Source organism: Eleutherodactylus coqui, chromosome 7 (genome assembly GCF_035609145.1).
Source record: "Eleutherodactylus coqui strain aEleCoq1 chromosome 7, aEleCoq1.hap1, whole genome shotgun sequence".
Taxonomy (NCBI): domain Eukaryota; kingdom Metazoa; phylum Chordata; class Amphibia; order Anura; family Eleutherodactylidae; genus Eleutherodactylus; species Eleutherodactylus coqui.
Window position 1 is genome coordinate 165,169,511 of NC_089843.1, and position 23,675 is coordinate 165,193,185.

A 23,675-nucleotide genomic window follows, 5' to 3' on the forward strand; every position below is an offset into this window, starting at 1 on the left:
CTCAGGGTCTTTGTCAAGCTCAGAAATTAGTGAATTATGTGAACCATAAATGGTAAAAAGCAAACAGCAATAGACCAATCATGTTAAAATAACGTACCCTCTTTTTAAATAGATGCGACAGATGTGATCAGTTTACCAATTACGACTTAATACAGTACTAGAAATATACATACATATATATCGGAAAGGATCCCTCCATACGCCATCTCCATGGTGCACATGCCGGCGTCCTATAACCGTATAGCACATGCGCGGTATTTGTAGCCATAACTGCGATATAAAAAGTAAGAAAATCATACTCTGCGTCATATGTGCATGGGATCTGTAGCAGTCACCACAATATTTACCAAGTCCCATACAGAGTACCAAAATCGTGCATGTGCATTTATTCCATGTAGTGTCGCAATATTTCATCATCATCATCCACAAAATAGCCAATGCAAAATGTCAGAGACCGCGCAGGCACGCTAGTAGAGATGAGCGAACGTGCTCGTTTAGGACAACTACTCGCTTTTTTTCGAGTAACTGTCTACTCGAATAAAAAGATTTGAGGGGGGGGGGGGGGGAATGGGTGAGGTAACGGGGGAGCTCTCTCTCTCTTTCCCACCCCCGGCGCCCCCAAAATCTTTTCGCCCGATTAGGCAGTTACTCGAAAAAAGCGATGCTCGATTGAGTAATTTGCTCTAAACTAGCATGTTTGCTCATCTCTACATGCTAGATCAATGCAGCCTCGCAATTCATTTGCAGTGTCTGGGGTGTTACCCTAGAGACCAAAGAGCGTTCCAGGCTCACAGTGATATCAAAAGAGGTCTTGTATCTCTGTGTAAAGTATATAGCAATTGTGCTGGCAGCCATAATTGGCCATCCAACCGAAAAATTATGTCTATAACTCACCATATAGAGCGATACCAATTGTGGTGACCATTGAATTGTAAAATAGTATACACAGCTTTCCTACAGAGGGGATGCTAATAAATGAAACATCCCATTCACATTTCCACAGATACCATATGAGATGTTACTAGGTATAGCAACCATAGAAAGACCTCCATATGTATTAATGTGGTATATCCTCTTAAAAAAAAAAAACAGCCGACTGGAAAAACGGCAGGCTGATATACGCTCATGAGAAAGAGCACTAAAGTAGAGATGATGTATACTGTGTGCTTGTAAAAAGGGCAGCATGGGCAGGATCCAATCTAATTAACATGACAACAACCTAAAATAAGAGAGGAGACAAAAAAATAAGAGAAGAAAACATGAATACAATATAGAACACATCACAAACCTCCTAAACGAAATGCTAAGCCTTAAAGATGCATAACATATTAGAAATGGGGCATATAGTGATACTCAAGATTTAAACCACTGGGGGTCAGCATATCAAGCTCAAAGATCCACTTGAGTTCCTTCCTTCTTAATTGTAAGATACGCTCTTCGCCTCTCGGTAATACTCTAAATTTAAGTTGACTGATAGAGTGGTTATATTCAAGAAAGTGCTTAGACAATGGTAATTCTTAGATTTTTGTTCGTAACGTAGTCTTGTGCTTTACCATGTGTGTCCTAACGTCCATTGTGATTTCACCTACATAACCAAGGCTGCATGGGCACATAATCAAATACACAACATAGAAGAAGCACAAGTGTATCTTTCCCTGATGTTATATCTAGAGTTGAGCGAACTTACTCTGCCGAGCTTGATGCTCGTTCGAGTATCAGCGTACTCAATGGTGCTCGTTACTCGAACAAGCATCAAGCCGTGTTCGACCCCGCCCCAGTTTTTGGCTCCACCCCACTGTGACGTGCCTGTTTTGGCCCCTCCCTGCCTCGATGCAGGGCGCTTCATTGGCAAATTTTTTTGTCTGGCAAGCAGGGGAAAGAGAGGGGGGGGGGGGGGAGCTCTGCACCCGGCGTCCCACATACAAAAATCCTCGAGTCTCCCATTGTAGTCCATGGGGTTCGTTACTCGAGTAGAGCTCTGAAAATTTTAGGAAAAACTTGACTCGAATAACGCAGACTCGAGCATTTGGGTGCTTGCTCATCTCTAATATTTACCCTAAGCTCCACCCTGACATTTTCTAAGGATGAAGTGCAATTCTTGGGTGTTATGGTGCCCAAAGATGGGGCTAAATTTAAGTCAGATTTATATACTAAGCCAACTGATAGAAATAGCCTCCTATTATATGATAGCTACCATCCTATGAAAATGATCTCTCCCTCGCTTCCAAAGTTCTAATTTTACACAAGAAGTCACTGGTCTCCCGTATAAAAGATTGCGACCCTTCTGCAAATACTCTCAATGTCCTGTTCAAAAAACGGGCACAGCTACTAAATAAAGAGCCACACCCTGAGACGATGGGCCTCCCAGAGGGGTTCTGTTGACTTTTATGGATCTTAGGTAGGGTAGAAGGTGTGGGGAGCCATGGGGGGGCAGGGGGACTAGGTCAGGAGATTTAGTATGCCTCCCTGAAGAGGTGCGTTTTTAAGGTGCATCTGAAATTTGGTGCCTCAGGGAATGTCTGGATGCCTTGGGGTAGAGCATTTCAGAGGATTGGTTCTGCTCTGGTGAAGTCCTGTAGGCGAGCATGTGAGGTTCTTATTAGAGCGGTGTTTAGTCTGAGTGTGTTAGTGGATCGGTGTGTGCGTGCTGGGTGGTGTACAAACAGGAGGGAAGTGATGTACGGTGGTGTGGCGCCATGGAGAGCTTTGTGGGTGAGGGTAAATTTAAATTTAGTTCTGCAGTGGATGGGCAGCCAATACAGGGATGGCATAGTGCGGGGGCATCTGAGAAACGGCTAGATAGAAAAATGAGCCTAGCCGCCACGTTTAATATGGATCAGAGAGGGGAGAGCCTGGTGCGAGGAAGGACAATGAACAGCGAGTTGCAGTAGTCGAGTCAAGAGTGCATGCGGGCGACAATGAGTGTCTTTAGCGAGTCCGTGGTGAGGAACAGACAGATTTTAGTAATATTTCTGAGGTGCAGGTGGCATGTTCAAGCCAGAGATTGGATATGGAGTGGGGGTGGGGGTAAAGGAGAGGTCACAGTCCATTGTGACCCCAAGGCAGTAGACATGCTGTCTGGGGGTTATAGTGGTGCCAGATATGGAAATGTTGGGGGGAGGTCAGTTTTTGATAGGTTAATTTTGAGAAAGAGGGAGGACTTGGTGTTACAGACAGCGGACAGACAGTTGGTGAGGTTTTAGAGGAATGGTGCTGGGATGTCAGGGGAAGAGGTGTCTAGCTGGATGTTGTAAGCATAGAGATGGTATTGGAGGCCGAATTTGCGGATGGTTTGTCCAATTGGGGCTGTGTAGATAGAGAAGAGAAGGGGACCAAGGACCGAGCCCTGACAGCGAGAGGAAGGGGAGAGGACATAGAGCCAGCAAAGGAGATGCTGAAAGAGAGGTAGGAGGAGAACTAGGGGAAAGCCATGTCCTTCAGGCTGATAGAGTGAAGCATAGTGAGAAGGAGGTGATGGTCAACAGTGTCAAATGCAGCAGAGCGGTCAAGGAGGATTAATAGGGAGTAGTCATCAGGTCATTTAATACTTTTGTGAGGGCAGTTTTGGTCGACTGTAATAAATAAATTACCTGAAAGCACTGCAGAATAAGTTGGTGCTATACAAATAACAAGTCCCTCCACCCCACCCCCCAACCATGAGGGGCCCACATCAAGTAGATGATTCAGAATAACCTCTCTGCCTAATTATGTCTGATAGTTTGTCTAGAAATTTATAGTAAAATCTCAATTTTTACAGAAAACAAGCACATATTATTTATTTCCTTTAGACACTCAATCTGTAAATGTGAACCATGGGGATATCTTCTTGTGAAGTAAACCATTCTGTACCAGCCTCCATGTTAGCTTTTTTTATTATTTTGGCTTGTGTAGTAATACATTATTACAGTATTGTACCCTCCTGTCCCGTTGTACGCAGTTATTATACGTGCCATATAAAGACTGAGACCATCTCTACCTGCGAAAACAACGCACAAGCAGGCAGCTGCAGACTTTACAACTGTTTGTACTTCCATATATTCAACACTAGATGGCGCCCGGCTCCATGTGACCGCCTGTAACGAATGCTCTTATGCTAAATCAGCGGGAAGTGGTTCCTTTGTGCCACGTGACTGCTGACAGTCCAAAGCTCGCGCAGTGCAGCCCGGGGCCGTGAACACAGGTCGGTGCTCCGGTATCTAACCGATAGTCCGTAGTGCGGTACCAGCATACAGCAGATGCAAGCACTGGCACATGTATGGGGTCTGTCGGGCACGGTGCCCCCTCAGCAGGGTTCAGTCTTTCATCATTGCTGTATGGAGTGGGTTGCAAATTGATCAAAGCCATTTAACCCCTTAAGGCCTATTTTTTTCCGAAGGTTTTTTAATTTTCACTTTTAAAAAGCCATAACTTTTCATTTTTCCGTCTGCGCGGCCGGGTGACGGCTTGGTTTTTGCGTGGCAAACTGCAGTTGTCATTGGTACCATTTTTGGGCGCACATGCTGTATTGTAAAAGTTTTCTGTTTTTGGACGGCAGAGAGAGGAAATGCATTGTCTTTTTTTTTGAACAATGTATGGCCGCCTGCAGATGGCCGTGTCAGACCCCACTGTGAGAATTCTTGCAGCGGACCTGAGCCCCTACCAGTGTGGCGCTCACCTGTCCCGCGGCTCTGGCTCTTTTATGTTCTGGCTGTCAGCGCAGAGCGCGGCCGGGAGTGACATTTCTGTGCCGGCCTCTGCACGACCCGCACGGAAATAGAACATGCCGCGATTAGTTTTCCGTGTGTGTTTTCACGCGGACAAATCGCAACCGTCTGCATAGGATTGCGTTTTGCAATGCACTCCTATGCAGGCATCCAGGGGCGGGAAATTTCCGCAGCATTTCCACCTGTGTGCAGGGGCATAATCATACAACATAAAGGACATGATGTTTGCTGCGGGTCGGTACGATTATGACGATACAAACTTTTTTTTTTTTTTTTTTTCTTTTTTAAGGCTTTTCTTTTTTTTTTTGGGGGGGGGGAAATGTACCTGTTTTGACATTGGAGCATTCAAAGTCCCATGCGTTCTTTTATTTTCCCATGGATGGAGCTCTGTGAGGGCTTGTTTTTTTTGCGGGACGAGCTGTAGATTGCATTGGTGCCATTTAGAGGTAGATACAACTTTTTCATCACTTATACTGCATATTTTAGGAGGCAAAATAAGCATTTTGGGTCCGTTTTTTAGTTGTTTTTTTACGGTTTTGGCAATGCAGGATGAATGGCATATTCAATTTATTGTACAGGTCGTTATGGCTACAATTATACTAAATATGTGGGGGTTATTTTTTAATAAAAATTGGGGAAAGTTTTTTTTTTTTAACAGTATTTTTATCAAACTTTTTTTAGTTATGTCCCTGTAGGGGACTTGAACCATAAAAGCTATTATAATGCAATGCCCAGTCAATGTACATTGCGGCATTTAGGGGGTTAACAGCAGGGATTGCTGTTCTCATCGATCCCCATTGTTGCAGTGGCAGGCTGGCACTACTAGTCACAGCCAGCTCTCACTGGAGGATCGCATGGGCTCACTCCTGCGCCCCCGCCATTCGCAGGTTGTAAGTTTATGTCCTGTTGCATTAAGTACCATGCATTCAGGTACTTTAACCCCTTAACATCCTGTGGCGTTAAGGGGTTAAAGTTGTGCTATACGCTGTCACTTTAATAAATATGGCACGTAAACAGAGAAGGTGGGGTGGCTATATACGCAAGCGGGGCCTTACAGGGGTTTTCTGATGGACGGGGTCTACGGCTCAGGCTTCCGTCCATCATCTGGTGGCTCTGCTCACTGTTCAGTGCAGCGGGCCGGATGTTGTCATCAGTGAACAGGAAGGGGATGCTGAAGTTTACTAACAATTCTGGTAGTTATTGGACATGTATGATGTGGATCAGTAGCTGGAGACAAAATGTTGCTTTTATTACATATGTAATTAGATGTTTTCTGTTGATTTATTTCAGCTAGAATGGGTCGCTTGGATGGAAAAGTAATTTTGCTGTCAGCAGCAGCGCAAGGAATTGGACATTCTGCTGCCATTGTAAGTCCGTTGATTCACCCTGTTTAGTCAATATCACTGCTCTCCAGTTATTTAAATTGTGCAGTCACCTTATTGCGTTTCCCCGAAAATAAGACACTGTCTTATATTAATTTTGCCCCAAAAGAGGTACAGTGTCTTATTTTCAGGGTGTCTTATACTTGCCTAGACGAGGGCGTTCTGGTGCCTTGTGTTGGTCTGCGGAGCAGCGGCAGGCTGTTGTGTCCTCCGCGCTGACAGCATTCTCTTCCTGGTAACGGGGCTTTGAATACCCCTCCTCCAGCAAGCAAGTAGTGTGATTGGATCACGAGCGCCGCGGCTCAGCCAATCAGAGACGGCGCTCAAAAAACCCATCACAGCCATCGCCTTGGTTTATCGAGCACTGCACATTGATTGGCTCAACTGCACCGCTCAAAAAACAATCAATATAGCGCTTGAAGAACCAATCACAGCCATCGCATTGGTTCATCGAGCGCTGCATTGATTGGTTTAGCCGCAGCACTTGAGGACCAATCAGAGCCATCGCTTGCTAGAGGCGGAGTTTGCAAACCCCGTTACTACAAAGCGATCTCCTGTCGGCGGCTGAGGACTGCAAGCAAGCATGCCGGGACTCTGGAAACCAGCGGGAGGGACTCGGACGGCGCCTGCTAGGTAATGTATTGCTTTTTTTTATGTAGTTTGGTTAGGGCTTATTTTGGGGGTAGGGCTTATATTTCAGGTTGGTTAGAAAATGAATTGTGTAAGATGGAAGTGTTTTTCTGCTAACGGTTGATAAATGGTTGTAGTAGTTCTATTGTTTTTCTGTCTTTAGGCATTTGCTAAAGAAGGAGCAACAGTGATTGCAACAGACATCAATGAGGAAAAGCTGAAAGCTCTGGAATCGTACAAAGGTAGTTCTCTCCACCTGGCTAGTGCTTGTTATTCCGGACAGATGTGTTCACACAGAGCCAATTTGCTGTTGACTTTCTGCATAAAATGTGCTGCATAGAGATGAGCGAGCGTACTCGGATAAGCACTACTCGCTCGAGTAATTTGCTTTATCTGAGTATCGCTGTGCTCGGGGCTAAAGATTCGGGTGCCGCCGCGGCTGACAGGTGAGTCGCAGGGGAGAGCGGGCGGGAGAGAAGGAGAGAAAGATCTTACCTCCGTTCCTCCCCGCTCTCCCCTGCAGCTCCCCGCTCCGTGCCGGCACCCGACTCTTTAGACCCGAGCACAGCGATACTCAGATAAAGCCAATTACTCGAGCGAGTAGTGCTTATCCGAGTACGCTCGCTCATCTCTAGTGCTGCATAATCTGTACCATTTTACCTAAAGGGGTGAAATGTGCTGCGGATACAAGATTTGTATCAGATGGTCCAGATTTTTTATGGGTTTGTTCCTGCTGTGGAAAATTCACAGCAAATCAGCGACATGTGAACGCACCCGAACTGGGAATTGTAACCACGATTCAATGTCATAAAATTTCCCAAATTGTTGAAGAGACACTGTGCCCAATAAATGGCAGACGCCATAAAACATACTTGCTTAAAGGGAACATCAGCACTCTTTACTAATGTGAACGAAGAACAGCACTAAAAAATAGTGGTCTGAATTTTGACATGGCTTTTGATGTGGAAATGCTGCAAATTTTGGCGCGGATTATACGCTACACATGAACGTAACTTTAGGGGGGTTTAAGACAGGATAAGTAGTTACACACAGCAGCAATAGTCGTTGAGCGAATGGCGGGGAAGAGCACCAGAGATCTCTACCAGCCGTCCACCTCCATTTACTGCGAAAAGGCAGTCTTCATAGATGGACTGAGAGAGAAGTCGCTCACTTGTCGTTCTCTTTCAGTTAGCTGAAACAGGGTGGCTAACGTCTACTGAGTAATTTTTGCTCTGTATCCTGTCGGTTGCCGAGCCTACATGGGGGGGGGGGGGGGCAGTCACCCATAATCACTCGTTTAAGTGATTTATTTGGGTGACTATCGGCCCATGTAAAAGTACCTTAGCCTGGGCTGCTGAATTCGCCCCATTTTTTCAGCCTGGGCTGTAATTCATTAAGACTAGAGAGATGTTTGTGCATGGTGGCTCGGCACCGTGGATTTTGTGGCCTGCCTCCACACTGAGATATCATTCTAGTCTCATTGACATAAACACAGAGGTGGCACTAACGTTCTGGTGTGAGCTCCACAGAACGGGCAGAACCAGCTGATGGCTGCAGGAGGGAGGTTGTTTGGTTGTTTGGTTTGCCAACTGTTTTCTTAGCAGAATAATTAGAACTAAGAAGCTGTACTGTATAACCAGTAAATGTGATTTGTATATAATTGCTGCAGGTATTCAGACAAGAGTAGTAGATGTCACAAAGAAGGAACAAATTGAAAAGCTCTGCCAGGAGATTGATAGAATCGATGTTCTCTTCAATGTAGCTGGGTAAGTAAATTGGGACCGCCGTATCTAACAGCCCTTCCATCCTGATACATTATATAGCACAGAGCTGCAGTGACCAACACATCAGCTAGTCACATCACATGCCTTCATGTATGTTGTTGCCATTTATTCCAATGCCTTTCAGAACCCCACATATAACATTTGTACTTAGTAGTGAGTTTTAACTGTGAAATACAGTAACAGAGGAGATCCCCCTATGTGCCAATGATGCCGTAATTCTGAAATTCTCAATGTGTTTTCCACACAAGCCATTATTGTTTGCATTCCCCTCACACAATCAGGGATTGTGATTGATTTGTATTTTAAAAATTTTGCTGTAAAATGTAGTAAAAGCATTGATGAACAACACAGTGTCAGATATATTATTATATAATAAGGCACTACTAATTCCAGAGTGCAGTAATTATTATTACATGGGGAGAACAGAAACAAAACCACTCTTACATGTAGTAATCAATTGATGGAAACAATAGGGGTGAGGGTCCTGCTCCAACGAGCTTACATACTACTAATGAGGTGATACAGAAGGTAAAGGGGCTGGAGATGTGCGCAGTATGGTGAGGTGGAGAGTGAGGGATGCTATACACAAACAATGGTCAGGCCGTATAGTGGCAGAATCGGTATGACTGCAGGGGGCGGTTGATTACGGCTAGCAAGGATTGCAGTCAGCAGGACAGGGAGCATGTTATCAGGCAGAGTACAGAGGGGTTTGCTTTAGGGGATACGGTATGCCTCCCTGAAGAGGTGCGTTTTTAGAGCACGCCTGAAATTGTATGTAAGGGATTGCTTGGATAGTTTTTGGGTAGCGCATTCCAGAGGACTGGTGCTGCTCTGGAGAAGTCTTGGAGGCAGGAGAGAGAGGTTCAAATTAAAGGGGCCCTTAATCTGATTTCATTAGCGGAGTGGAGGTTGCGGGCTGGGTGGTGGATTGAGATGGGGGAGGCAGTGTAGGGCAGCGCAGTGCTATGGAGAGCTTTATGGATGAAGGCAGTGAGTTTGAATTTAATTCTGTATTTAACAGACAGCCAGTGCAGGGACTGGCACAGGGCAGAGGCATCCGAGTAGCTGCCGGGCAGAAGATGAGCCTGGATGCTGCAATTAGGATAAATTGGAGAGTCTGGCATGGGGGAGACCGATCAGCAGCGAGTTGCAATAATCGAGCCGAGAGTAGATGAGGGCAACAGTGAGCGTTTTTAGCGTGTTCACGGTGAGAAAATGGTGAAAGGTGCAGGTGACATGTTTGGGCCAGAGATTGGATATAGGGAGTAAAGGAGAGATTGGAGTCTAATATAATCCCCAAGACAGCCGACGTGCAGTCTGGGAGTTATGGTGGCACCACACACTGAGATGGAGATGTCAGGAGGAGGTCGGTTAGTAGAGGGCGGAAACACCAGTAGGTCAGTTTCTGAGAGGTTCAGTTTTAGGTAGAGAGAAGACATACTGTAAGAGACAGTAGACAGACATGAAAAAGTGCTCATATTACATAACAGAAAAAACACAAGCAATAGACATGACTAAGGTCTCATTCACATCAGCATCAGAAATTCCATTCGGGACCGCCATAGCTTAATTCCATTTAAACAGAGGCAAAAAATGATGCAGCAGGCTGCTCTATTTTATTCTAGCCGGGAGCCCAGCCAGAAACCGAACAGACCCTATTATAGTCAATGGGATCCATTCAGTGGCATCATAAGATGGATCTGTTCGGCCAGGAGGTGCCATTTTTCTGCTCCCCAATTTGAGCAGGAAATCGGAACCCCCAAACACTAATGTGAACCAACCCTAAACGAGTGACAGACCAGTATCAAGGTAGAGTAGACTCTGATAGAGAGGGCTTACATTGGAAGGGGAAGGAGACAGTAGGTTAGGGTAGAAGGTACTGATATGGTAAGTCTAGGGGCAGTAGGGTTATGTTAGTCTATAGGCTTTTTGGAAGAGGTAGATTTCCTTGTTGCCTTTTGAAGGTTTCAAAGGTAGGGTAGAATCTGATGGGTTTAGTGAGTTTCAGAGTCTGGGGGATGCATGGGAGAAAACTACGAGGTGATGAGTAGACAAGAGAAGAGCAGAGATGGTGGTTTTGTGATGATGGGAAGTTATCTGGACATTAGGTTGGAATGTATGGAGGGACGGGTTGTGGACAGCCTTGTATGGCATTACTTGTACTTGGAACTAAATTTGCTGGGGAATGGATAGCCAGTGAAGGGATTGGTACTGGAAAATGAGCAAGAGCCATAGGAGTGACGAGAGATAGGTGGATACATGCTGACACAATATAGCCAGCCAGTATGTACAGTGCTAGAGAATACAGTAAAAAGAAAAAAGTTTGGTACTGTGCAATGCTTCACTAGTTTTTCAGTCTTAAAGGAACACTCCAAGTAAAATAAAAACTCAGTTTTATATGCCTAATGCAGGGTCTAAGAGAGGGCTGTAATAACGCTGGGATTAGCTCTTTAATGGTTCTTTGAATACCTGTGTCGTTCACCGGCCCTCCGGCAGGCATAACACAGTATATATACCTGGAGTGCTCCTCTAATAAATGTGCCTTATTGTATACAGTAAGAATTCAGTCAAACTGTTCTTCATGATTTTGTTCCTTATGTAGCGGTGTACTGATCACTCTTTATCCTAAAGCTTGTTCATTTTACATTGTAATGTGTGTTATGTTACAGCTTTGTTCACCATGGAACCATATTGGATTGTGAGGAGGCGGATTGGGATTTTACTATGAATCTCAACGTGCGGAGCATGTATCTCATGATCAAAACATTCCTGCCAAAAGTAAGTGTACATTGTTCTCATTCATCCATAGAGTGCAAAATGTATTGTTAGACGCTTGTACTAAAGCGTTGTACCATAATAGACTTTTATCACCTATCCATTGTATAGGTGATAAAAGTTTGATTGGTGAGGGTAACCGCTAGGACCCCTACCTAACCTGAAAACGGGAGTCCCATGTCCTTCTGTCGCTTGCAGGCTCACTGCATTTATGCGCTGTGCCATCAGATTGAATGCAGTGGTGGTTGCACATGCTCGAACTTATTGTAACTGAGGTTGGCTTCACTCAAGCGCAATTGCACGCACCTTAGCGTGATGTTCTTGTGCTATGAACGATGCTTTTTTTGTGCACATATGGGTTTATTTTACTGTACGTCTTCTGCCCGCCACAAACAAAAGCACCAATTGAAATGGCTAATTAGTTCCAGAATTATGCAGTGTTTAACGCATCTCCTTGCTTATTACTTACACATTTTGCACCCCCCACTGACTTCTATGGGGACCTTTGGTGTTCAATTATGCAAAAACTCACACGTAAATTCTGTGCATGTGAAAGAACCCAGTAGAATAACTGGGTTGTATTCACTGCATACAGCGCGCACAGATACGTCCGTGTGAAGCCGGCCTCATTGTAATTCGGGATTTATGCTGCATTGTGCTTGTCCTGTATAATCTGACCTGCAGTCGTACTCCCTCTTCCATCTGTCTCTTACTACTTCTTAAATTATCAAATATATGTGAGCAAGGGGGACGGATAGAAAATGTGGCGCTCTTTCTAGAAGAAAACAGCCATGTTTTTCTAATCCTGTAGAATCCCTTAACCCTGTCCTAGCTGGGCATTTTATCAATAACACAGAAAAGTTCGAAAGAATATTGGAAATTAGTATCAATGTAATTCTTAATGTTTTCTAGATGCTTGCCCAAAAATCAGGGAACATTATCAACATGTCATCTGTGGCCTCCAGTATTAAAGGTACACATCATTTAATGTTTTACCTATTTGTTACTTACTATAAAACATTATTTATGGTTTCTTTTTGTGTATGGTGGGTTTTCATTTACTTTGCTTTTTCTGCTTTGATTGGTTTGGCATAAATGGGACAAGACAGCCGCCCACCCAGCCGCTCTGTAAAAATGAATATGTATGTGGATTATATATGTATGTTCCATTATATACAGTGGCACGTGTAAATCATTTATCAGGTGGAGGGCCTAGGTATGTATGTATCTGTGGACTAGGGCCAAGATATTAAAGCCATGCCAATGTTCTCAGGGATTATCCGTCTGTTTTAGGCAGCAGGGACATGATCTTTTTTTCATTTCCTTGAGCCCGGTAGGTCTTCGTGGCTAACATTAAACATAATTTAGTCCATCCATGATTTAGATCGAAGTGGTTAATAGTTTCATATTCCTTGGGTCATCAAGGATCTGCCTGTTTAAACGTCGGACATGCGATGTACAGGTTTTTTTTTTCTAAATAGCCTGCTTTTCCTGCGGAATCCGCAGCCTGTCTGCAATGTCGATTGCAGACTGGCCGCAGGTCCGGTGGCTTCCATTGACTTTAGTGTATCCATTTGTGTAATTGGACTTCTGCCTGCTTATAATGCGACAGCATAATAATAGGAAGAAGAAAAGCGATTGCTGGCATGAAAAAACGTGAGAATTGTAATTTATAAATGCTCATCTTGTATGTAAGGCTGAAAAAAGACATATGTCCATCTAGTTTAGCCTGCTACCCCCCCTAACCTCCAATGTTGATCCAGAGGAAGGCAACAAACACCCAATGAAATAGAAGCCAATTTTCCTCATTTTAGGGGAAAAAATTCCTTCCCGGCTTCAATCTGGCAATCGGAATAACTACCTGGATTACCGACCCTTCTGAAGTTATTAGTGACTATAACATGTAATACTTTTACACTGAAGAAAGGCATCCAGACTGTTCTTGTACTCTTTTAGACCGTTCACCATCACCACGTCCTCTGGCAGAGAGTTCCATAGTCTCTCTGCTCTTACTGTAAAGAACTGGACAGAAATCACTCCATTGCTGTATTTGTACCCAGGACTGTGACTATAACAAGGGAACTTCCTCTACATATAGAGGAAAGAAGGTTTCTACTCCAACATAGAAGGGGGTTATGTTGGTGTAGAAAGCTTATTTCCTCTATATGTAGAGCCCCTTGTTACTGCCATAGTCCTGGGTATAAATAGATGATGGAGAGATCTCTGTATTGGCCCCTGATATATCTGTACATGGTTATTAGATTGCCCCTCCACCGTCTTTTTTTTTTTTTTTTTTTTAACTAAATAACCCCAATTTTGATAACCTCTCTTGTTACTGTAGTTCACCTATTCCATTTATTACTTGTCGCCCACCTTTGAACCCGCTCAAGCTCTGATATGTCCTTCTTGAGGACCGGTCCCCAAAACTGTCCACAATATTCCATGTGTGGTCTAACCAGTAAAGAGGAAGAACAATGTTCTCGTCATGTGCTCCTAGACCTTTTTTGATGCACCCCATGATCCTATTTGCCTTGGCAGCAGCTGCCTGACACTGGTTGCTTCAGTTAAGCTTTTATAGTTCCCTAAAACCCCCCAAGTCCTTTTCCATGTCAGTGTTCCCCAGTAGTTTCCCATTTAGTGTGTAATGGTGACATGTCTTTCCTCTGCCCGTGTGCAGAACCTTATATTTATCAGTGTTAAACCTCATTATACAACTTGCTATATCGTTGACTGCCGCTCGTTACAGGTAATTGTATCTGCCTGTGACACAGGCCTCATACACTATGCATTTGGCAATTATACTTGTGTTATTCTTTCCTTGCAGGAGTGGTAAATAGATGTGTATATAGCACTTCAAAGGCCGCAGTCATTGGTCTCACAAAGTCTGTTGCTGCAGATTTCATTGAGCAAGGGATTCGGTGTAACTGTATATGTCCAGGTAAGTGAACTACAATGGTAGAACACAATGTAAAGCTTTATATACGCTCTCCTTTACATAATCCAACGACACACAAAAAAATGCTCTTTCTATTGTCCTGTTCAGTTTTCATTAGCTGACAAAAGATCCTCGTCATAGTGTCCTTTTACACAGGAGGTCTGTCAAGCGTTTTAGTGTCCGGCAGTCATCTCAGCGATAATTGCTCCTTCACACAGCAGTGATGATAGCTCAATGAATGGAGGCTGAGCAGGCCAGAGATCGCTCCAGCCGCCCACATCCTTTCACAGTAAACAGGCAGTTGTTCATAGGTGAACCACTGCCTGTTTACACGGGCTGATTGTTATGCCTGCAGAAATTTAGCAACAAACGGATTAGTTCTCATCATCATTAAAAACACTGGACAACACAGCAGTGAGGGCAAGTAGGCCTCCTGCCCACAGACAGAGCGGGACACGCCCGCAGTTTTACACCACAGGAATCCTGCGGGAATAAACAAAAGTCCCCGCTGGCGATTGCGGAAAAATGCGGTTTTTACCGCATTTTCCCTTGCTCTCCATTAATACTATATTAATGGAGATCTCCCGCCGCGGAAAAACGCGGTGAATTAGAACATGTCGCGATTTTTTTTTTTTTCCCGCGGCGCAAATCCGTGGCAGAATTCCGCATGTGAGGACTGAGCCATTAGGTTCAATAGAACCTAATAGCTACGTTATTCTGCCGCGGATTTACGCCGTGGGGAACGCAGTATAAATTTGGCAGTGGGCATTAGCCCTTTGGAGTATAAAGGGGCACTAACTTTTCAGACAACTTGTGCTCATCCACTAGCTTGCATTAGTCACATCATTTCTGCAATCTGCTTGCATTAAAAATATTGTTGCTTTACTACTCTAAATCCCTTTCAGCTTCTCTACAATCCATTCTCTGTCATTTATTACAGAGATTCTTTAGTAATCAGGAAACAATGATGTTTCCATAGCAATAGGGGGGAGAGGCTATCTTCACATCCGGCTCCCCTGCACTTACAACTTACAGACTGCATACTGACAGGTCTGCAGACACTGTGATGACAATTTCCACAGTCTCTTCCTCTCCTACTATTGTATTATGTGGTGTGTGTCTGTGTATGTGCATATGTTACACACATTATCATTATCTGATTGGACCAGAGTGCAATGCAGCATGGGAAGTATGGACAAGGAAATCAGTACAGTGAACTACTGGCAAAATGTTAGGCTTGCTACACACCCCTTCGTTGAAAGTGGATTGCAAACAGCAGAACAGACAAATGGGGAAGAGCACCTGAAACTCAGAACTTTGTGTATTTTAGAAAACTTGTTTAAGGATGCTATTACACAGCAGTGCTTTTGTCTGTGTTTACAAATACACCAAAATCGCATTTGAAAAAAGCATGTAAAAATGTTCATCTCAGTAATGTCAACTGATAAACACATGCATTTTTCCAAAACACGTTTTTGCATATACTTTTCATACTGCGAAGACCCGCGGCAGATCGCCGCCGCTGCACACGAATCTCCGCTTGTGGACAGGGGGACGACGCTTTCCATAGCAACGCTATGGAAAGCTTTGGCCGGCGAATCACACCCTAAGGGTTATATGAAAACATGCCATGAGCCCTGTAGCATGTGGGACGAGACAGGACTTGTTGTTTGTATGGCGCTTTCAGGTAATTATAGGTACTCTACTCTACAAGTCAACCTTGAGCCAGCTACCTGAACCAAGCAGGGATTGAACCTGCAACCTTCAGGTCATGAGCGAGAGCTTAGGACTGCATACTGCTGCCTTAACACTCTGTGCCACACAAGGCCTCCGAGCATGTATAGCAGGGCCATGTGAGGGGCACATTACACACTGAGCCCACTGAGGGAATTTCCAACAGACTGTCACTCAGGGGCCTTCTGCAGTGACAGAAAGAAGACTGCATGTTGTCTGTCATTTGTAGATATATGTGGGGCTTCCACACAAGAAAGTGCAGCCTAAGAAATACAGCCTGTCATTGATTATTACATCCACTCCAAGTCATAAGTTGTAAAAGAGTATAAAAAAACACCCAGCAATATTAGTGGTAAGGGGGCCCTTAGGCCCCCTAGTTTATGGGCCCATTCACAATTGCGACCCTTGCAACCCCTATTGCTATGTGCAAAGTAAATGTAACTATCATTATGGCGTCATTATTTTTCTCTTGCCTACACTAAGGATTAATTGTCATTGTAATGATTTGCATTAAAGTACAGATTATACATTTATGTAGGGACTGTGGATACACCATCATTGAGAGAAAGGATCCAAGCTAGGCCAAACCCTGAACAGGTAAGAACAGGAAATATTCTAGTATTTCTAGCTGAAATGATCTATTTGCAGATAATTCGCCATTTTCCTATGACTTAACTAGGCTTTAAAGGACTTCCTCGCAAGACAAAAAACTGGCAGAATGGCCACAGCAGAAGAAGTTGCTCATCTCTGTGTGTACCTGGCTTCTGATGAAGTAAGTGCTTTCTCGATGTTTCCAAATGTGGAACATAAACAGGAGAGACAAATGAGGATGAAAATCGGAACAATGTACTTATGCATCCAGTGTATAGTCATCTCTTTATGAGAGGCAAAATCCATTGAGATCCTCTAAAGCCTATGGCCCCATCTTACCTATCTATTTCAATAATGGTTTACTCACCACCTGACTGCTTTATGTGTCCTCCAAAGGCCCATTTAGACACAACGATTATCGCTCAAAATTTGTTCAAAAAACATAGTTTCAGCGATAATTGTTGTCTAAATGTGCCCGTTTTTCAGTTCTGCTTGAAAACTATTGTTGAGCAGAACAGCTGATAAATGCTGTCTTTGCTGTCCATGGTGCTGAATACTCCACGGGGAGCTAGAGATTACATTGTTTTCTCTTAGGGCCTGTGGCTGAACAATGGAGCTAATTACAGGGCTCAGACCTCCTGCGGAGTTCTGCAACAGCTGCCAGAAGCTCATTTGCATGCAAATGAAGCTGATAACATTCTAATGGCAATCTTTTGAAAGATTATCTGTGTGTGTAAATGGGCCTTAAGTAACACTGGGCATCCTGTGTAGGTACCCCAGGTCTCCTCCCCAGTGGCCAGGAACTTCAGGTGAACCTTCTGTCAATTGTACCTGAGGCCTGTAGGACATTAATGTTTCTGGGGGCTATTTGGCTGAGCTGTTTCATAGGGAATCTGTGTTATAGGGGGGGGGGGGGAGCATAAAACTACTGTTTCTAGAAATATGGAGATAGGGCGTTTAAGAGTGGTATGTGACTACTATGTTAAATTAATGTGCATCCTTGAATTGAGTCATGGCCCCCATTATATAATGGTCCATACACCACTGCCCTGGACAATAAAACAAAATCCCATTTGGGGTTCGTTCACAAATTAGCAAAATAAACATCAAAATCCAAACCGTATGGTGCGGTGTTTTACTTTGATTTGTAGCAGATTTCACCCCAGAGTGAAGGCGGCTGCAGATCCAGATTGTCACACGGGTTATAGAGACTGAATTCATGCTGTGAATTCTGCAGTGTGAACATACTGTAACAGATCCAGTTAGATCAGCTGAGCGCTTTCCCATAAAGCTTACACTGTCCTTAGAGGTGCGTTAGTTGTCGCTGAAAAAGAAAGCTCTAGCATCGCTAGTTATCTTCTCTGAGCTGGCCGTAAAGAATGCTCTTGTCACTGACCTACTTCTGTGTCCTGCCTATATCATAACTGTTATGGGCTCTGTGGTGTTATACAAATTTAGACAGTTCTCATTGCATTTAAAGGGGTTTTCTGAAATGTAGAAAAAGTTACAAGAGCGGGCAATGGTGTTAAATAGAGAGGGGAAAGCATACTCATCATTTCAGTGGACTTCTTTGTCCAGCACTACCAATCTAGTCCCACCAGCCCAATTCTGGAAGACTGCAGCAGCCCGTTTATGTCTGCACTTTATTTTAAAAAAATTAAGCCCCTAGAAGGAGGAGTTGTTTTGCTGCAAGACTTTGCATGCAGTTACATCTCAGGCAGATATGCAAATGATTAGAGTTGGGGTGTGATTAGATGAACGGTCTTGCCACCTGAGGCCCTAAAAGCGGTCCCCCCTTGGCCTATAAAACTGCTCAGAGTCTACTTGTGTGTAGTGACCACTGTTTTTTTTTTTTGTTTTTTTCTAAACTCCTGCTTTCCCGCGGTCCGTGGCACGGACGCAGTGACAGTTGGTGACAGGATGGTTGTATCGACTAATTGCCCACCATCTGGGCCGTTCTGACCAGAATGTTAAGCTGTGTTGGGACCAGTGGATGCGTGTGGGCACACAAGGTGATCGGGCTCAGGATGCCCTTGACAGTCCACCAGTAGAGAGACTCATGTGACAAGCACAAGCAGCTCCATCGGTTTTGTTGTCCGCCATCCAGAGACAAGGTGGCACCATCATTACAGGCCCCTGTATCATCTGAACATTTTCCAGGTGCTTGCTCTCTACGCACCCATTATGGCACCATAATCTTTGACATCCACCCACTGTCGCCTCCGTTTGCAGTTTTGTCATAAGCAACAAAACTGGACTGCTACGGAGTGGAACCAGATTGTCTTCAGCGACGAATCTAGTTTAATTTGGGGCCTGACAACGGCGGCGTTTTACTCTAGAAACAGCCTTGGTATCGTTTCTAGCTCCCCAGGGCTGACTGAATGGCATTGCCTGGTCTTCGTTTGCATCACTGCAGAAATAGAAGAAAAAGATGAAGTGGAGCAACCCTGGTGTGAGGAAATATAGAATAAAGGACCTGTTGCTAAGTACCAGACATAGGATGGAGAACTCTTTCTTTTTTTTTCTGGTATTATTTCCTGGGAGGGTGCTGCCCATCCTACGAAATGTTATACCCACATGACGACTGTCCTATATATTTGCCAAAAGAGATCTAAATTTATTTATAAGAACCAGATTGTATACGAGTTTCGAAGTATGTGAACCTCTTCCTCAGTGCTCACTTGGGATACACGTCCCTGATGGTGTATCTCAGAAAAGTCCAAGCTTGATTGATTGATAGTCCTTATAAATAAATTTTAGATCTGTTTTGGCAACTATATATGACGGTCATCATTATCTGAAGGTTGCACCATATTCACCCCTGCTAAAGAAAGTTGTTGGTTTTTTTGCATCCTCGTTTGCATCACCGGAATGCTAGATGAAGGTTATCTGCAGACTGTTCATAATGTGTTCTCCCATATGATGTGGTGCTGTAAAATCCTTCATAGTTCCTAGCTTCTGCACTCTTATGTTATATGTGATCTCCATAGTATTACTTCTAAGATGAATGTTTTCTTCTTGTCTTTTTAGTCTGCTTATGTTTCTGGCAACGCACACATTATTGATGGCGGCTGGAGTCTGTAAATCGTAGGAGATGATTTTGATAACAGATGAACCAACTCACCAAAAATCAATGGAAATAGAAAAGTGTGTGAAACGAAAGTAAATGTGACCAGAAATATTTTTTTAAAGCTGAAAATACTCAAGTTCTAATATACAAATAAGTCTTGTATCAAAACCACAGAGTCTCCTTGTCATCCATAACAACCAGACTTTATTTTTTCTTGTTCATAGTCCTAATGATGCCCGTACATGTTAGATGAACATCAACTGTACTCTCCAGAGTTTCTGACTGATCGTCTAATGTGTCTAAGGGAGTCCTGACTATTTCCTGTTGGTAGATTAAAGGGGTTCTGTCATTAAATAAAACAATACTTTCCTATTCCTCCCCGTCAGTCCTCTTACCGCATCTTCTCCTCATCGATCTTCTCCTATCTCCTCCAGTCCTTCGGGTCACTTTACGTCCAGCTGGCTGAATCCTATTCTTCCTGCGACATTATGTCCATTCACAGGCAGGCTCTTTTCTGCAGGTCAATGTACGCTACATCACTAGTGATGCAGCGTTTCCTGCCTAGCATGGAGTGACGACTCCTATGCCGCGCTATTGCCGCGACTGTACATTTGCGCTGTCTTATGACAATAGTATATGAACACTGACGGCGAGACAGCACGCATGCGCAGTCTCGGCAATAGCTCAGGGTTCCCTGCTAGTCAGTGAACGTTATGTCACTAGTCACATAATGTACACTGACCTGCCAGAAGGACACTGCCGAGAACGGACACCCCAAAACAGTAAGAAGAAGAGGATCCAGCCAGCTGCAGGTGATGTGACCCAGGGGGACTGCAGGAGCCAGGAGAAGATGAGGTAAGAAGACTGACGGGCAGGAATAGGTAAGTAGAGATTTTTTTCCTAATGACAAAACCCCTTTTAAGTAAATATGAGAATCTTTGTAATAAATTGTAGCAGACAAAAATGCTTTATTCTCCACTTATCAGGCTCCTTTTCTCCTCCATCTCCCTCTGAAAAGCTGCTAAAGTCTGTCTTGGTAGGCAACACAGACTAACGACTCACTAACAGACCAGAAGCTGCCCACTGAAGTCTGTAGAAGTCATGGAGGGGAGAAAAGAGAAGCTGGTTGAGAGAGAAGCAGAGACAGACAGATGCTGCAGCTAACAGTAAGTGCTTTACTGTTTCACAGCTAAGGCTCTATTCACATCTGCATTAGAGGCTTTATTGAGAGCCTCCAACGCAGATCTGGCAAGAAATGCCGGTTGGAAAAGTTGTGCATGTAGGACGTTTTTGTTCGGTTCCTGCTTTTGCCCGGCATTTTTACCAAACAGACCTCATTATAGTCAATGGAGTCCTTCAGCAGAGCTTGGTTCCTTTTATGAGATGTATCCGGTCATCCAGGGGATTCCATTTTCCTGCTCCCATAAAAGAACAGGAAAACTGAATTCCTAATGCAGATGTGAAATTAGCTTAAACTGCTCGGTCCTTCTCTCTAATGCCCTCCATACTGCCACTGCCTCTCTGTATATGAGAGATTGTGATAGGGAAACAAGATCTCCTTTTCTTTTTATACAGTGTATGGGAGATGAAATAGCTGCTAATCACCACCCACAAGATCAGGGAAAACTGAGAATTAGAGATGGAGTCTGTGGAAGGGAAAGCTTCTTAAAAATAGAGGGTACAAATGAATGGCTCAGGGAATGAACAAAGTCAACGTTAAGCGACTTTCAAAAAAAACAGCTATTTTGTAGATTAATGTTGTAGAATGTGACGATGAAGGCAAATAAACGAAAAATGATCCTAGTCTGTTACAGCGCCATGCAAAGAAAACACAGTAATGGAAAAACGATGCAAACGGGATATGTTCAGGAATAACTGTGAATTTTTATGTCCATTGTACTTATGAAAGTGTTGTTTTTACATGCAAAAAACAAGGGAATGGAAAGTAAAGTCTGTAGCACTCCATACTATGCAGCATTGCAATGCATACAGCGAACCTTGGGCTTTGGAATTATGTCTTGTGCGTTTTAACTAAAGGCCCATTTAGACACAACGATTATCGCTCAAAAGATGTCTTTTGAGTGATAATCGTTGTGTCATTTACAGCGCAAGCTGACCGCTCAAATGTTGAATAATCGCCTTGCGCTCTGTGTGGAGGATGCAGAAGACAAGCGAGGCCGCTTGCCTTCTGCATCCAGCTGTTCTCCGCTCTGAGTGCCTGACTGTTATACAGCCGAGCGCTTCGAGCGGAGGATGCAGAAGACAAGCAGGGTGGCCCCGCTTGTCTTCTGCATCCAGCTGTTCTCTGCTTGGAGCGCCTGGCTGTTATACAGCCGACCGCTCCGAGCGGGGTATGTAGAACTCAGCTGGACCGCTCTGTTCTTCATACCCTGCCTGTCTTCAGGGAGCGGGATGCAGCTGAAACAATAGTATCAGCTGTATCCTGCTGTGAATCCCTTTAAGGCTCATCGTTGTCTTTCAGCATTCTGAAAGATCAGCGACGGCTTAACAAAAACTGCACAATGTCGGTGCAGTTACACTCAACAATATCGCTCAAAAAAACTGCTTTTGAGTGCATTTTGAGCGATAATCGTTGTCTAAATGGGCCTTAAGATGTAGAAACACTGAATAATCTACTCTTCTCTCATGTGGATAATTGCACTTATCTGCAGCCTCTAAAACAATTTGTGCCAACAGAATACCTAATTACTACGAGAATTTGCTACAACAGGGCGATATTCCAGATGATGATTAAGGGAAAGATGACCTCTTTTGATTATTTAGCTTTCATGTTTAGAAATGTTCCATGCATTAATTATTTTATAATATATGTAAGTCTTTACAAGTTCTGAAATGATCAAATGAAAACGATCAATTTTTTTAATAACAGCAGGCTTTGATAATTTTTTCCCTGATCCCTTCAAATCCTATAACAGTGCAAAATAGTGCATGCATGCACACTTAGTAGCTCATTCTCAAAAGTCACCTGGAAGTTCAGACATGTTTAAATTGAATCCTGATTGGTTGCTTTGAACAAGGTTACTTTTTTCTCTGAGACCACTTTAATACATGACCTAATGTGTTTAAGTGTCATTGTGTATAATTGGCAAATGCTGATGTCATTTATTCTATTTTTCTTTCGTTTAGCTTTTACTTAACTGACAAAACACTCAAATCATAAATAATTTTGCTTAACAGAAATTTGATTTATTTTGCATATACACAAAGGGACCTAAATCTTTGGGTTTTTCCTTGTAATTTACAGAACAGTTACTGATAATATCTCATTTTTAGTACAGGTTCAAATGTTTAGCCAGAACTCTATATGTCACCTTAAATTTAAACTAAAAGTAGACAAATGGCAATAAGTATTTCAAGTAATATGATTTTGTAGACCTGATGTAATATTAAAGACAAAGTAATAAAAATGATTACTTTCATGTTTGATTTCTTGCCTTTCCTCCACTTTACTTAAAGGGATTTTTCCACAACTTAAAGGGGTATTCTAAGATCTTTGTTATATGTAAAATCCAGCTCTCGCTGCTGTAAAACAAGAAGTCCTGATTGCCAGTGTTTGAGTACAGTCTGCAGTTCCAACCAGTTGACAGAACGCTATAGTCCCTGCAGCCAATGACAGAGCTCCGTGCTCGATCAGTGAGCTCTCGTTGGCTGCAGTACCTGTGATGTCCTGTAAGCAGGCTGGGGAGCCCTGTAAACATGACATCCGGTACGGGATACAGTGGGGAGTGGTGACAATATGACTATTCCTTGTTTTATGGCAAGGGGAGCAGGATTTTATATAAAACAAATATCTTGGGAAAACCCATGTAAAATTGCTTCACAACTGCTCTTTCCTTTATGGTTGCTGCTGACAATAACATGTGACTGCTGCAGCCAATCACTGGCTATAGAAGGTCACTGTGTCCAGTGATTGGCTGCAGCAGTCACATGTACTGGTCAGCAGGAGCTAGGAAGGATGGAGTGGTTGTTTCCTAACCGGTTCAGCTGCGCTTGTTTGTAGTCTTCAGCCAGCGCTTTCTTGGTCAGGGGGTTCAAAAATTCCGCCTCCAG

The 23,675-nt window shown here is 43.6% G+C and overlaps 1 protein-coding gene across 1 annotated transcript; it reads left to right on the forward strand.

The window, feature by feature from the left end:
• Window positions 1–4,099: 4,099 nt before the first annotated feature.
• LOC136572924 (dehydrogenase/reductase SDR family member 6) lies at window positions 4,100–23,044 on the forward strand. The gene is made up of 10 exons (XM_066573955.1): window positions 4,100–4,180; window positions 5,994–6,070; window positions 6,879–6,957; window positions 8,385–8,481; window positions 11,169–11,277; window positions 12,187–12,247; window positions 14,099–14,212; window positions 16,482–16,540; window positions 16,623–16,715; window positions 19,565–23,044. Exons 2-10 carry the CDS (start codon window positions 5,999–6,001, stop codon window positions 19,616–19,618), a joined length of 738 nt encoding a protein of 245 aa, XP_066430052.1. The 5' UTR covers window positions 4,100–4,180; window positions 5,994–5,998; the 3' UTR covers window positions 19,619–23,044.
• Window positions 23,045–23,675: the final 631 nt, after the last annotated feature.

Bases quoted from the DNA above. Each gene is read 5' to 3' on its own strand.
- LOC136572924 (XM_066573955.1), top strand. From the start codon at position 5,999: ATGGGTCGCTTGGATGGAAAAGTAATTTTGCTGTCAGCAGCAGCGCAA. The intron at 8,482-11,168 runs GTAAGTAAATTG...GTTATGTTACAG, and splicing joins GTTCTCTTCAATGTAGCTGG to CTTTGTTCACCATGGAACCA. The intron at 14,213-16,481 runs GTAAGTGAACTA...ACATTTATGTAG, and splicing joins GTGTAACTGTATATGTCCAG to GGACTGTGGATACACCATCA.